The sequence below is a fragment of the Dendrobium catenatum genome, unplaced genomic scaffold (genome assembly GCF_001605985.2).
Source record: "Dendrobium catenatum unplaced genomic scaffold, ASM160598v2 fragScaff_scaffold_1116, whole genome shotgun sequence".
In the NCBI taxonomy this organism is placed as follows: Eukaryota; Viridiplantae; Streptophyta; class Magnoliopsida; order Asparagales; family Orchidaceae; genus Dendrobium; species Dendrobium catenatum.
In genome coordinates, this window is record NW_021319578.1 from 704335 (window position 1) to 719088 (window position 14754).

The following is a 14754-nucleotide window of genomic DNA, read 5'->3' on the forward strand; positions in this document are numbered from 1 at the left end:
TATATTTAAGTGCCCAATTCAAAATTTTTAATTAAAAACATATATTTTACGTAGCTCATCTTTATTTATTGAGAGTTTTCACAATCAATTAAGAAAATTTGAATTCGAATTTTATGTATTTGATGCATATATAAACTGTCTTATTTGACCTAAATGTAAAAAAAAATAAAAAATCTATATTTTTATCATTAAATTAAAATAGGCTTCAAAATTTTCGGTTTTTGTAGAAATTTAAGATTAAACTTAGATATACGAAAGATTATTAAATTTAAGATTTAAGATTTAATACCAGTCAACAGGCGGTCGTGGGAGCAAAGAAACCCTTGTTCCGGTTTCTTTTCCATTTATCTTTTACAACGCTCAGGAAATCCAGACGAGCGATACGAGGAATTACCAAATTTTTGTAGAGGATCGCAGATTATTAGAACTTTTCACTCCCTATAGGGTTTACTGCGGGTTGTTTTCTATCTCGATCCTCTAGATTGTTTGCCTGCACTCCGTGCTCTTGGCGTGAGTTCTCTACCGCAACTTTTAGAAGGATTTCGCTAATTGAGTTCAGTTCTTTGCATTAATGGTTGTTTTAGGTTTAAGTTTTGTAGATTCTCTTGTGGCTATCTTTTAGAAGGATTTCCCTTGTGCGGCGAGAGCTTGCGTCTTTAGCTGCTGATATGCTAGTAAAGCGTGTGATAATGTTTATTGTTGAAAACCAGGGATTATGAAATAGGATGAAAAATCCTAATTCTTTCATATAAGTTAAGTTTCATATACCACTCATATACTTTCTGTAAAATTGCAGGTTTATTTGCAGAAGATGCAAGTGAGCATGGCAATGCAATAAGACCTACAGGTTGCAAAAGGCTGCAATGTATGCTAGGAAGTTGAAAAGTAGAGGGCAGAGCTGGGTTTCCCTATTAAGTCCATCAACTAATACATTTAGGTCATGCACTGGAATTAGGCCTCAATTTAATTCATATAGAAATATCGACGTTAGGGAAATCTCGCCTAATCTGAGCGCTGCTATAAGATTCTGCTCATCTACAACGTCTTTGCCAACTTGTTGTGTAGGATTTTGTAGTAGGTATCGGATACCTTTAGCACACAAGTCGTATAGATTTTATAGTTGTAGTGGTGATGGAAGTAATGCTAGCGAGGGAAAGCATGTACCTATGAAGGATGGGTCTAAATTTGAAGATGGAAAGTCTCAAAAGGAGGATGGTTTATCTGATCCCGAGCACAGCAACCTGCATGCACGACTTGGTGAGCATGAACAGCAGGAGTGGCTCAACGCTGAGAAGCTATCCATCAATAGCAAGGAAAAAGAGTCTCCTGTTTTACCAATGCGGCAGCGGTTTAAGAATGAGTTCTTGCGGAGAGTGGTTCCATGGGAGAAAATTACAGTCTCGTGGAAATCATTTCCTTATCACATCAAGTAACGATATTTCATCAACTTGACTACTTCCATTATTATTTTCGAATTTTAGTATTACAACCTTACGTATATCTTCCATTTGATGTAACAGTGAACACACAAAAAACTTGTTAGTAGAATGTGCTGCCTCGCATTTGAGACAGAGAAACTTTGCATTAAGTTACGGTGCGCGGTTGGCCTCTTCAAGTGGGAGAATTTTGCTTCAGAGCATGGCAGGTTTCCTTATGAAGGCCACATGAACCGTTCTGTTTTATTAGCTTTTTTTCTTTTCATCCCACCAGTGCTATAGTTCTGGAAAATAGTATTAAAGCTATCTGTTTTTGTTCGTAGGGACTGAACTTTACCGGGAGAGACTAGTTAGGGCCCTTGCTAGAGATTTGCAGGTCCCCTTGCTTGTGCTTGACAGCAGTGTTCTTGCTCCATTTGTAAGTACATTATGATGTCTATTCAATACCACTAACAAGTGTTTGACTTGGAAAGAAGATTAAGACTATTTCTTCCTATTATGTTGTGAACTTGCGATTCAGGATTTTGGTGAAGAATATGCTTCTGAAAGTGACTCAGAGGATGGGCATGCTGAATCAGGAGAAGGATGTACATCAGAATCAGAGGAAGAAGTGGAGAATGAGGCAAGAAATGAAGAAGAATGGACAAGCAGCAGTGAAGCAAAGTCAGGTGAAAGTGATGATGATGATAGTGTTGATGTCCGAGCATCTGCAGAGGCTCTTAAGAAACTTTTGCCCTGCAGCCTTGAGGAATTTGCAAAGGTTAGATACTGTATGCTTCATATTTTACTGCAATACGTCAAAAAACTAGTTTCTATGCTGTCAGTTAACCATAAAACAAGGGATTATCAATCTATTTTTGTTACTTATAAAAATAATCATGTATATTAATGTGTGGGAAAGATGCATTAAGCCTTCACAGTTTTCTTGTTATGGAAACGTAATCCATAATCATTTAAAATGGGAATTTGGGAAAAAAAAAAAAAGGTGGGGGTGGGGGGGGGGGGGGGGGGGGGGGGGGGGTGGGTTGCAAACCTGACAAAAGCCTCGATTCCTAATCTTTAGATATATAATTGTTCCCTTAAAGTTATATATATATATATGATTCATATGGAGTTGCCTCTTCATTGAATCCCAATTGAGTGCATATTAGCTGTATTCTCTTGGACCTACTTTCTTATATGTCCAATGTCGCCACTTGAAGTTTGGATTTAGGTTATGTTAGTTTTAGGCATTTAAGCACAGGAAGTAAACATCGTCTGAATACTTTTAGACTCTTTACTTTTTTTGAATTTATATTTTCATAAATTTTCTGACAAGTTTAGTCCTGCCAACTCCAACTGGAGCACTTTTTTTTTCTTATAATATAACCACTCTTCTCACATAAGATTCTAATACTAACCTTTTTATGAGTAGCTGTCTTGTTCATCTGTTGAGTAATATTTTATAATTTGATTAACATTATACAGAATATATCTGGTGAAGGTGAAAGTGAAAGTGCACCAGCAACTGCAGAATCTGACGCCTCTTCAGAAGAATCAAAAAGGCCTCTCAAAAAGGGTAATAATAAGTGTTAGTGTAGCTTGATATCTTGTATGATGCATTGTCGAGCTAAGACATATCAATCAGATCAGGCTTTGACATATTGATAGCTGTTTTTTTGTGCTTATTTTCTGAGTTTGAATGATTTTTGAAAAAAATTATAACCAACTTCATTATAATTTATCCTTTTAATCCACCTTCTAGCAGCGTTATTATTCCAATGAGGATTTGTCACAACTTTTTTAATCTTGGGAATTATGATAAGTAAAAAGGGCTTTGTATTCGTAATTTCTCCTGGCGGGCCTCTTCCTTGTCTATTGGAAGTTTGTTATCTTGTTTATTTTTTCTTAATACTGCCTAGAATTCAAATATTGTAGAATTATTTCCTTTGCTTACTGCTAGCTTTCCTCTGCTGTATGGCTTTACAGTTAGAGCTTAACTTTATAGATGGCATATGTTCTTATGTTAATACTGGAAACTGCTTACAATTGTTCTTATTGAGAAGTGCATAATTATTATTTAGGTATTTCTCTCCCTTTTTACTGTTTTATCCATGCTCTATTTAGGCCAGGATTTTTCACAACTTAAAGATGTGATTTAACCTTTAGGCATTCTTAATGCTCTTGTGAAAACCTAGGCAAGTTTCAATAACCTTATGCCGTTGAAATTTCTGAAGTCATTTTTAATTCTTTTTTATACAGGTGATCGTGTGAAATATGTTGGGGCTTCTGTGCTAGTTGGAGATGAAAAAGAGTATTTAATTTCTAACTCTGCATGCATAATTCTTTTTCGTTTCAGTTTTTTGCACAATGTTGATGAACTATCATTAGATTGGTAAATCTTAATGAAGTGTCAGAATGGATGTTTGAATCAGCTGCTAATAGGCAGTCTTCTGTTACAGAATTTGTAGGAATCTTTGTTTGGATGCTTTACATGCACATATTAGTGCTCTTATTCCTGTCAACAGTTCTTGAATTGACTTAATTGGTAGAAATCTATGGTTCATATTTGTTTCATGCTTATATAAATGTCCCTATTCATGTCATCCATTTTTCTTGACTTAGTCACCTGCTTATAGTATTTGCATTCCTCAGACTTGGTGCTCCACAACTTAAACCTAATTATGGTGGGATATAGGCAAGGTCTACTAGGATGTCACCCCTAGGGGTGCGTTTGGGACGGCTGCAGCTGTCGGTAAAGTAGGTTGTGAAATTGTTGTATATAAAGTTGCTTTTTGAAATTGCTGTACATAAAGCAATAGATTTTGTTTGGGAAGTATAACTGTCAAGTTGCTGTGCTGCAGCTGTATGAGAGTAAATTATCTTTATACTCTTATATAATGAGATGAAAAGAAATTATTTAATTGTCAAATAAAAAAAAATCATATCCCAACAAGTTAACAATTCTAAATTAAATTTGTATCAATTTTTATGAAATTTTAAATATCATAATCAAATTTTTTTTTAATAATGTAGTATCATATTTTAAAATAATCTGAAAAAAAAAAATTACTGTCATGATCATATCTCAACATTCCATATTCTGCCAGGCTTTCCACATAAATTTAGCATCATGGCATCAATTATTAATTCAAATCATCAGCTAGCAAAATGTCTAATACGCAGAAATGCTCTATTAATAAAAAAATATAAGAAAATTCCAAAATTGTAGACATGGATTTGGAAAAAAAAGATAATTTGCTAGGAATGAGCTAAACAAAATTATTACAAGGAAAACAAACTCCTTTTAAATCCAGCAATCCCTTCCACCACAGCAAACATACTTGCAAAACCATCTATTTTCACTCTAGAGGAATCTGTGTATCCAGCTAGTGATAAACTTATTTACCTTGTCAAAAATAGATAACATTAACAGTATGACTTCTAGAATTCAAAAGACAATTTTTGCATCAAACATACATACAAAACCTTCTTTCTTTTGACTGGTTTGAGGATTTTAATGATGCAACGACCCATGTTACAAACACTAATGCCTTGAAAGACTTCACTATATTTACCTCTTCCAACTTCTCTTACAACTTCATAATCATCCTGATCACTGAATTAAAAGATTGTTTTCAAGCAAAACCATAGCAGCCATACTATAAAAATAATAAATTTCATGAATTCATTTGTGAAAATGAAATTACACTACCAATTCTAGAACCTTTAGATTATAACAAGAGGCAATATGTAGATCTATATAATTCATGGTTGTTGCTAGTCATTTATAAAACAAGAGACATCATGCATCTCTATCTTGTGTCTCATAATTTGTACATCTTCTGCCTCATGTTTGATTGAAGAAACTATTATTACGACAATAAGAAAACAACAAGTTATTTGATGAATTTCAATTGACAAATTAGTTTGAAAGGGGCCTTCACTGCCAAGCAAAGTAACATATTACTTCACATTACAACGATCAAGCTCAACATAGAAGAAAAAAGTTCTCATCGAGCAGCTTTCCAAAAACAAAACATCCAAGATAATTGTTCATACATCAAACATAGAAGAAAAAAAGTTCTTATTGAGCAGCTTTCCAAAAAAAATAAAATATTTCAAGCAAGCTTTCTTAAGGTTAACTAAAGAACAGAGCAAAATTTTTTTTTTGACTGTATAATATCATACTTCAAAATAATCTTGAAAAAATTACAATATCTAATACTTAATTACATTGCAAATATATGTAAATGTATTCATCAAAAGGCTAATAATGAGTTATATTCTTGGTAAAGTAAACTACTTTGATTACAAATAACTTGAATCCAGAAATGGTCTAATTACATTGCAAATAAGCTCAAATTTAGTGTACAGAGAATATGAAAATATGTAAAAATCAAGTCCATTAATTGATGTATATGCTCTGTAAACAAATAACCTTTGGCCACATACTCACGACTCATTTTGATTTCAGACATCATTTTTTTTAAAAAGCATGCTCGTGGCAAAAAACTTTGATGAAAGAAGCAAGCCTACACGTTTAGGAAAGCACAGCAAATGAACAAAGGCAATAGAGATTTTTTTTTTAATTGCTTCAAGTATCGGATTGCCTTCCACCTACAAATCTTTGCTTCTTTTTGTAATAATTACAATAAGGAATAAGTTCTTCAATACCTGTCTGTGCTCAGTCTTGGCCTCAATCACATGCACAAGACCCTTTCGGAGGTTGCTTCTGCTCTCTCAGTCTCTTGAACTCCAATTGCAGGTAGCGTCGAAGAAAGATGATAATGGAAGTGCACTTTTCTACAGCTCTCATGCACACCAGGATTAACTATTAAGGAATAATAACTGGAACTATAGATTTTTTTTTTAGAAAAAAAATGCCCTAGCCCCTGTTGTCCATCGGCCAGATGGAAGCCATGAATGCCACCAGCCGCCCCTTGCCCCTTCTCTGGACCAAATAGAGAAGCATGCCGCCCATGCCTTCCATTCGCACGCCCTGCACACCGCCTAGGCCCAGGATCGTGATTGATCTGCGAGGGAGTCGGGGCTCATTCGATTGAACGGAAGAGCTTGAGGCTGGGAATTGGCCGATTGATGGAACTGTCGGGTTGAAAGACTTGGAGCAGGTCGGAGGAGTAGATGTCGTGAGTGGCGGGGAACTCCTGGATTCGAACTTACCAATGCAGAGGCGGGACGGAGAGCAAAGGTCGGGAGACTTGCGTGAGCTTCAGAGAAGATGAGTCGGAGATGGATGAGCTTAAGGAGTTGGCGTTGGTTTGCAGTGAACATTGCAAGTGGGACATTTCCGTCATTTATGTGCTTCAAAACTGCGGAAAGCAACGACCAGCAGCGGACCGCAGGAGGCCTTCTTAGGGTGGCAAAAGTAACCACGGGACGCAAAATTTTTTACAACGGAGCATGAACTCGGCGCCCCAAACAATCCTTCGGTTACTTTACATAACGTGAAGCAATAAAAGCTTCGTCCCAAACGCACCCTAAGTATTACTTCACAACTTAACCTAATTGTGATGTAAAGTAGATAATGGTGAGCTAGGGCTTCACACCTTAGTGATGTGCCTCAATCTAATCTAATTATAGTGAAAATTAAGAAAGGGTTGACTAATTCTAATCTAAGATTAGATTTACTACTTAAAATTTTGGGACTTTAAATGTAAAGGAGAGTGAATTGATTGATACAATGATTAGAAGAAGAACAAATATTTCTTGTTAACAAGAAACTAAATGAGAAGGTAAAAAAATCCATCGACATTTGCGATGATTATAATATTTTGTGTTTTGCAAAAGTGAGCAATAGAAATGGGGTTGGAATACTAGTGGAAAGAGAGTTGAAGCTAAAATTTTTGAGGTGAAATATGGTTAATGTTAGGGCGATTGTTATTTTGATAATTATTGACGAGGACAATTTAAATGTGGTTATTGTCTTTTGCTTCTAAAGTTGGATTAGTAGTTAGTTCAAAAAATCAATGTTGGGAATGGATGAATGACCTAGTACAACATATGCCTAAATTTATTTATTGGAGATGATTTAAATGGGCATTTAGGTTTTGGTTGAATAGGTTATAAAAGGATTCATGTAGGTTATGAAATATGAGATTTAAAATCAATGATATAATTAAGCCTATAATTTTGCAATAGCTACTTTATGTTTTATGAAATGAGAAAATGTTTGGTTACTTGTAAAAGTTGAGCAGCTGAATGATAATTAATTTTCTTCTTATTTAGAAAGAAAGAAAGAAAAAAAAACCTTGTAATGGTAAGGTGATTCCAGAAGATAGCATGATGATAGAACTTATGGTAGTTGTGGATGGATATCTTAGAAAACCATTAAAAGAAATTATTGTTGTAGGATGATGTGATGAAATTCTATTAGATTCTCAGCAGTCTGAAAAATGTTTTCTACTATAAGCTCTTAGACTGATCTTTCTCCCTTCTCTCTCTCTTCACCATCTCCCCCAAGCAACCTGCTTCACCTTGCTTTCGGCCATGGAAGGTATTGAGCATATCTTCCAATTGATTTGCTAGAAATTATAGCTGGCGATATAAGTTTTTTAATAGCCTAAGAATTAGATATGATAATAAATGATAACTTTTAACGGATATAAGGTAATATAGTGGATTACTTTTAGCATCGAAAACATATTTATTATATAATTTAAATTATATAATTAGATTTCTTTCTACGCAAAAGGGCTATTGGGATGTATAATATAATGAACATATCATCATCGTAGGAGAAAACTTTCTTACACGAGGAATCATATACGTACCATCAATCATCTGCATTGCTTCTCCTATGCCATCGCAGCATAGACTTTAATGTAGTTGTGGCTTTGGTGTTTATCGAGTTTTCAGGTTAATATTTTGCAAGAAAGGGTCCTATTTTGTCTATGGGTTGATCAACTATGATCATGTATTTGTTTTGTTTGATTAACTCTGATCACATTTGTGAAGCATATTGATCTTTCCCTATCAAAGTGCACCCTAGTTAACAAAAAATAATCATGTTGATTGTTTTAACCGGAATGCTCATGCTAAACTGCAATATGAGGAGACAAGACGGATCTTCATCTCTTAAACATTTGTAAAAACATTTTCTGAAATGGCAATATAGCCACTCTATTCCATATGTGAGTTGTTGAGGAGTTGCAATGTCAGCTCAAGTGGGCTGTCCATGATTTGGTTCTTGCATGACTCCAAGCTTTGATTTGTGATTGAATGGTTCATAATGTCCTAAATTTATTCTTCTTTATCTGGTTTTGGGCCAAGGGAACTTCTCTTTGCACGTTAAGAAAAACTAAAGTTCAAAATAACAAATGCATAACTCTACATTTACAACTTTTTGGCGTATATATCTGTGAATAACTTTACCACATTTAATATTCTCAAAATACTGTTGGTCATACTGGCATGGTTTTATTCATCTTTTTTTTTTAATCAAATTATAAATGCTGTCATTATAAATGAGATTATTTAAAAGTGCCATGCATTTCGCCATCATGACATGGCTTATATATGGCGTGCTTGCTTTTTAGAATTTAGGTTAATATCCAATAACTTATTTCATGGGTTGGTTTTTGGATCAATTCTTGATAATCCATCCGGTAGGATATTTTTAGGAGCCGCACCACAAGCCGTTCCACTTTGCATAATAATTTCAGAGTTCTTGATTTTAAAATTAGTCTCTACTATTTTTCTCTATTCTTTATTATATTCACAATTTTAGGATTGATAATTGTGGAAAAAATGTTATCGACTTGTGCAACCTATTGTCAGAAATCTAAAATTGAAACTGATATAATTACACTAATATATCTCAGTAATTCAAATTGTGAGTCTGATTTTGAATACGATCTATGTTGATGCTATTAAGGTTTTGGAAGTGTTTTTAGTATGCACATGGACATCTTCCAGTAATTCAAATTATTATTTCTCTGATTTTGAATCTGTTTTGTGTTGATGCTTCTGAGGTTTTGGAAGCATTATTAGTTGCCTCATTAACGAGATTCTATACAGATATGACTTCTGAGGTTTAGTAAGTGTCATTAGTTGCCTCGTTACTTTCCTATAGAGGCCATTCAAGGCAAAATCTTCCTGACGGCTTTGAATGGCTGGGTTTGCAACTAGTTTAGATATGGTTTGAAGACTTTATTTGAAACTTAGCTTTTGAGATCTATTTTGTCATCATATGGCTATTGCGTGTTGACTGGTGAATATACGTTTCATAGCTTTATTTATCATATTTTGGATCCTAGAGATGCGGACTTTAGTTTTTTTTTCCAACATCTTGTAGGACTTTAACTGAGTGCTATATTTGTTAGTAAATGTTTTGTTGTGGATCTTACCCCCTAGATTTCATGAAAATAAAATATGATTCATGCATTTTGGTTTAATAAATTTAGGGTTGTGTTTGCTATGTTTTCCTGTTCATCATGTACAAGATGAAGTCGGATAAGTTTGATGCATATGTGTATGGGTTTCTTTTCAATATTTAAGAGTAACTAAATTCTGTAAATTCTTGCAGATCTCTGGTGAGTGGGCAGCGTGGGGAAGTGTATGAGGTTAAGGAGAATCATGTAGCTGTAATTCTTGATAATGCAACGAACGAGACAGGAGATGACAAGGAAAAAGATGACAAATTATCTCTTTATTGGTTTGACAGTATGTTTCAATTTCATTTTCATATAATGCCAATATTGATTATTTGGAAGTGGGTCTCATCTTAAGCTGGTTGAGCTTTAAAAATTGAAATGCGCCTCATTCTTTTCTATATTCAAGCTTGCATGGATTGTTATTTTTCTGTATTCGTGGGCGTAATTGTTTTGTTCAGAATATATGAAGCATGGAAAACTGGTTAAAACTGGCGATACAGGCTATAATATACTATGCCCATATAATCCAGAACATCTTAAATAACATAATGATACTACACGAGTGTGGAAGATAATATATTCATGGATTAAATATGTGGATATTGTTTGTATATTAAGTTTAAATAGTTTACAATGCCCATCCATATATGCCCGGTGCAGTATGCAATAATTGAAAAATCACCATCACACATTCATTTAGATGGTCACATTATACTTGCAGCTCATGATCTTCTATCTTAATTATACACTGTCCATGCGTATACTATCATCTCATATGTATCTATTCAAATCTGCAAAATTCAGAAACTTTTGTGCTTTTTATAGTTGTTTGTGATTTTGCAAAGGCAATATATGTATTAGCTGGCCTTTTGGTTGTGTTTAGAAAACGTTCATAAAAAACACTAGGTGTAGTTTCTTATAAAAGCATCTTCGATGGACTTCTATGAAGTGGTATAGTAAAGATAGTCATTAGGATATTTGTTTTGAGTTCTGAGGAACTTATTTGTTTATCCTTTTAGTTCAGGATATTGCGCATGATCTTGACACTGAGGCTGAAGATTGGTATATAGCTCTTGAAGCACTTTGTGAGGTGATCATGTTCTCTTATGTGCACTTTGTGGATACATTTTTCTTCTAATTAGCCATTAATTTAAAGAAGATCTGCTTTACATGATTTCTTCATCTTTAGATCTCAAGCTTCTGTTTGGGATGAACTTCCATGTGATTTAGCGAAAATACTTAATTACCATCTTGTTGTTCTCGTCCTTCTTGCAGGTTCTGCCATCCTTGCAACCAGTTATTGTATATTTTCCTGATTCTTCCAAATGGTTGTTGAGAGCTGTTCCTAAGTCGAGCCGCCAGGAGTTTATTAGTAAGATGGAGCAAATGTTTGAACAACTTTCCGGGCCTGTTGTTTTGATATGTGGTCAGAACATTTTAGAAACAGGGTCTAAAGAGAAGGAAAAACTAGTAGGACCTTTATTCCTGTTTCTGCCTGCTTGAACTGAACACATTTAGAACTTTATCTTTTTTGTAAATACACCTGAGAGATTTTTTCCATTTGGCATATTCTTTTCTTGATTTATATTGGTTTTGCATAATGCAGACAATGGTTGTTCCACAAATACGCTTTGCTCGGCTGGTAATTGCTAATCTTTTTAATATTCTGTGTAGTTTGGTCATTTATGCAACGCATTCAAATTATTTCTATCATTCATTTTAATGCACTCTTTTCACCATGCATTTTCATTTTTCTACTTTCTGCTTAATTTAATCTTCAAACTCTATGCTGTTATGGTTTGTGTTGCTCTTTTATCTTGATCTCTGGCACGTGCCAGCTGAAGAACAATATAAACTTATCCCATTTTTGGGATATTGCCTGAAGTGGTTCTGTTCTTTATTGCCATATCTTGTAGTTTATATTTCTACTGGACTTGTTTACAATTTTGCTTGTTGTATGAAAATGTTAGTTATCCCATCTGTTGATCCATAAAAGAGAGCTTGGATGATAAATCGATGTGTTAACATTGAATGATACTTATTGAGTATTATATTTGATGTTACCCTACCGTAAAACTCTCTTCATTTTCCATTTCATGTTTCATTCATTTCTGTAAAAATTGTACTTTTCTGTCCTTTTATGACATTGCTGATCGAATTGATGCTCAACTTTTTTTGCAGCCTTTTCCTTTGAAACAACTAACAGAAGGATTAAGAGCACCTAAACAATCAAAGCAATGCAATATGAGTAAAATATTTAGAAATCCCATTGTTATTCCTCTTCCAAAGGTACCCAAGATTAACTTCTTGTTCTTTTTATGTTATCTTTTTAATCGTTCTTTACTCATCCGTTGTTACACTGAAGATTTAATGATTTAATACAACGTATTATGCTGTAATAAGTATTGATTCATTAGTAGAAAAGCATGACAAAATTGATGAAAGGTTCTATTGGCATTTGGTTATTTACTTATTTAGTTTTTGTAGCTTATGCTTTTTACCACCCTTTCCTGTGCTACTTGTTAAACTGATGTCTCAGACATCTTTTTGACTTAGAATATTCAATGATCTAGGATTTCTGCTACACATCGAGCATGCAATTTAGATTTAGATGCGGTTAACTGGTGCAATAAACATGCACGTATCTTGCGATGATAAGTGATTATTGTGAAAACAGTTACTTCCTCTTTTTGATGAAAACTATGCAAGTTAAAATTCAAATAGGATGAAAATTTTTGTTGGCTTTCTATTAATGACAAAATAGTTATTGATTAGGAAAGTCATGCTGATAATTGAAATTTTATGCAAATGAATTAAAATGTTTTTGGATCCAATTCATAGCGCTCCAAACTAATAAAAAATATATGAGAAGAACCACCAACTATTTGGCTGTGGTTCACATTTCAAAGTCAGAGACAGCTTCAGATTGTAATTGAGGTGTGGTTTCAAATATTTCACACATCAAAATTTAGTTTTAGTTTCAGTGAAAAAGTACTATGTAAGATATAAAATTATTCTCCAAGTCGTAATTATGCCATAATAACATCTTTAGCTGCTCAGATTTTATCTTTTTTTAGAAATTTGGGTACTTATATGGCAGCTTATAGATGAAAGCAATAGATTTGTCCTCATAAATATTAAGCAAAGATGTAGTCTATTTTATCAAACCTAATAAAATATAGTATAAAGTAGTAGTAGTATAGTGTAGTATATATAATATAGTATAGTTACATAGTATAGAATAGTAGTAATATGGTGCAGTATATATAGTATAGAGTAGTTATATAGTATAGAGTAATACTGTAATGGTAGTATAATGTTGTTTATATAGTATAGAATAGTAGTAGTATAGTATAGTTATAGTATATTTTAAACATTGTAGTATTGTATAGTTCTGGGTGTAGTATAGTATAGAAGTAGAATTGCATAGTATAGTTATAGTATTGTAGTATAATTTAGTTATAATATAGTACTATAGTATAGTTATAATATGATAGAATAGTATAATTATAGTATAGTATAGTATAGTATATTGTAGTATTGTATAGTTATAGTAGTATATTTATAATAGTAGTAGTGTAGTTGTAGTATAATAATAGTAAAATAGTATAGTATAGTAGTACTATTATATAGTATGATATAGTAGTAATATAGTATAGTATATGAGTATTGTAGTATTGTATAGTTGTAGTATAGTAGTATGTTATAGTTATAGTATAGTAGTAGTAATATAATGTAGTATATGTATTGTAGTATTGTTTAGTTATAGTATAGTAGTATAGTATAGGTATAGTATATTTAAAACATTGTAGTATTGCATATTTATGGTATATTTATAGTATTGTAGTATAATATATTTATAATATAATAGTGTAGTATAATTATAATATACTTATAGTATAGTATAGTTATATATTTAATATAGTATAGTATAGTATGATATAGTATAATATATTGTAGTAGTAATATAGTATATGAGTATTGTAGTATTGTATAGTTATAGTATAGTAGTATAGTAGTATAGTAGTATAGTATAGTTATAGTATTGTAGTATAGTTTAGTTATAGTACAATTATAAGTGTTGTAGTATTGTATAGTTATAGTATAGTAGTATTATAGTATAGTATAGTTATGGGTGTAGTATAGTATTACATCAATATAGTTATAGTATTGTAGTATAGTTTAGTTATAGTATAGTTATAAGTGTAGTGGTATTGTATAGTTATAGTATAGTAGTAATATAGTATAGTATAGTATGATATAGTATAATATATTGTAGTAGTAATATAGTATATGAGTATTGTAGTATTGTATAGTTATAGTATAGTAGTATAGTATAGTTATAGTATTGTAGTATAGTTTAGTTATAATATAGTTATAAGTGTAGTAGTATTGTATAGTTATAGTATAGTTATGGGTGTAGTATAGTATTACATCAATATAGTTATAGTATTGTAGTATAGTTATAAGTGTAGTAGTATTGTATAGTTATAGTATAATATAATTATGGGTGTAGTATAGTATGATGTAATATTGTATAGTATAATATAGTAAAGTATAATATAGTATAGTGTTATATAGTATAATAGTAGTATGGTATTGTAGAGTATAGTAGTAATATAATATAGTAAGATATAGTAGTAGTATTGTATAGCGTAATATAGTAGTAGTATTGTATAATGTAATATAGTAGTAGTATAGTATGGTATAGTTATAGTATAGTAGGATAGTATTACATCAATATAGTTATAGTATTGTAGTATAGTTTAGTTATAGTATAGTTATAAGTGTAGTAGTATTGTATAGTTATAGTATAGTAGTAATATAGTATAGTATAGTTATGGGTGTAGTATAGTATTACATCAATATAGTTATAGTATTGTAGTATAGTTTAGTTATAGTACAATTATAAGTGTTGTAGTATTGTATAGTTATAGTATAGT

At 32.4% G+C, this 14754-nt stretch overlaps 1 protein-coding gene across 1 annotated transcript in view; it reads left to right on the top strand.

The window, feature by feature from the left end:
* Window positions 1–289: 289 nt before the first annotated feature.
* The window catches only part of LOC110109771, a 37291-nt gene continuing 22826 nt past the window's right edge, over window positions 290–14754 (top strand). The window contains exons 1-12 of the mRNA XM_020840968.2: window positions 290–510; window positions 797–1429; window positions 1521–1645; window positions 1760–1854; window positions 1957–2196; window positions 2904–2994; window positions 3678–3729; window positions 9964–10100; window positions 10831–10901; window positions 11087–11281; window positions 11418–11453; window positions 11993–12100. Of these exons, the coding sequence (XP_020696627.1) occupies window positions 864–1429; window positions 1521–1645; window positions 1760–1854; window positions 1957–2196; window positions 2904–2994; window positions 3678–3729; window positions 9964–10100; window positions 10831–10901; window positions 11087–11281; window positions 11418–11453; window positions 11993–12100 (1716 nt within the window). The 5' untranslated portion in view covers window positions 290–510; window positions 797–863. The remainder of the gene's footprint in view (window positions 511–796; window positions 1430–1520; window positions 1646–1759; window positions 1855–1956; window positions 2197–2903; window positions 2995–3677; window positions 3730–9963; window positions 10101–10830; window positions 10902–11086; window positions 11282–11417; window positions 11454–11992; window positions 12101–14754) is intronic.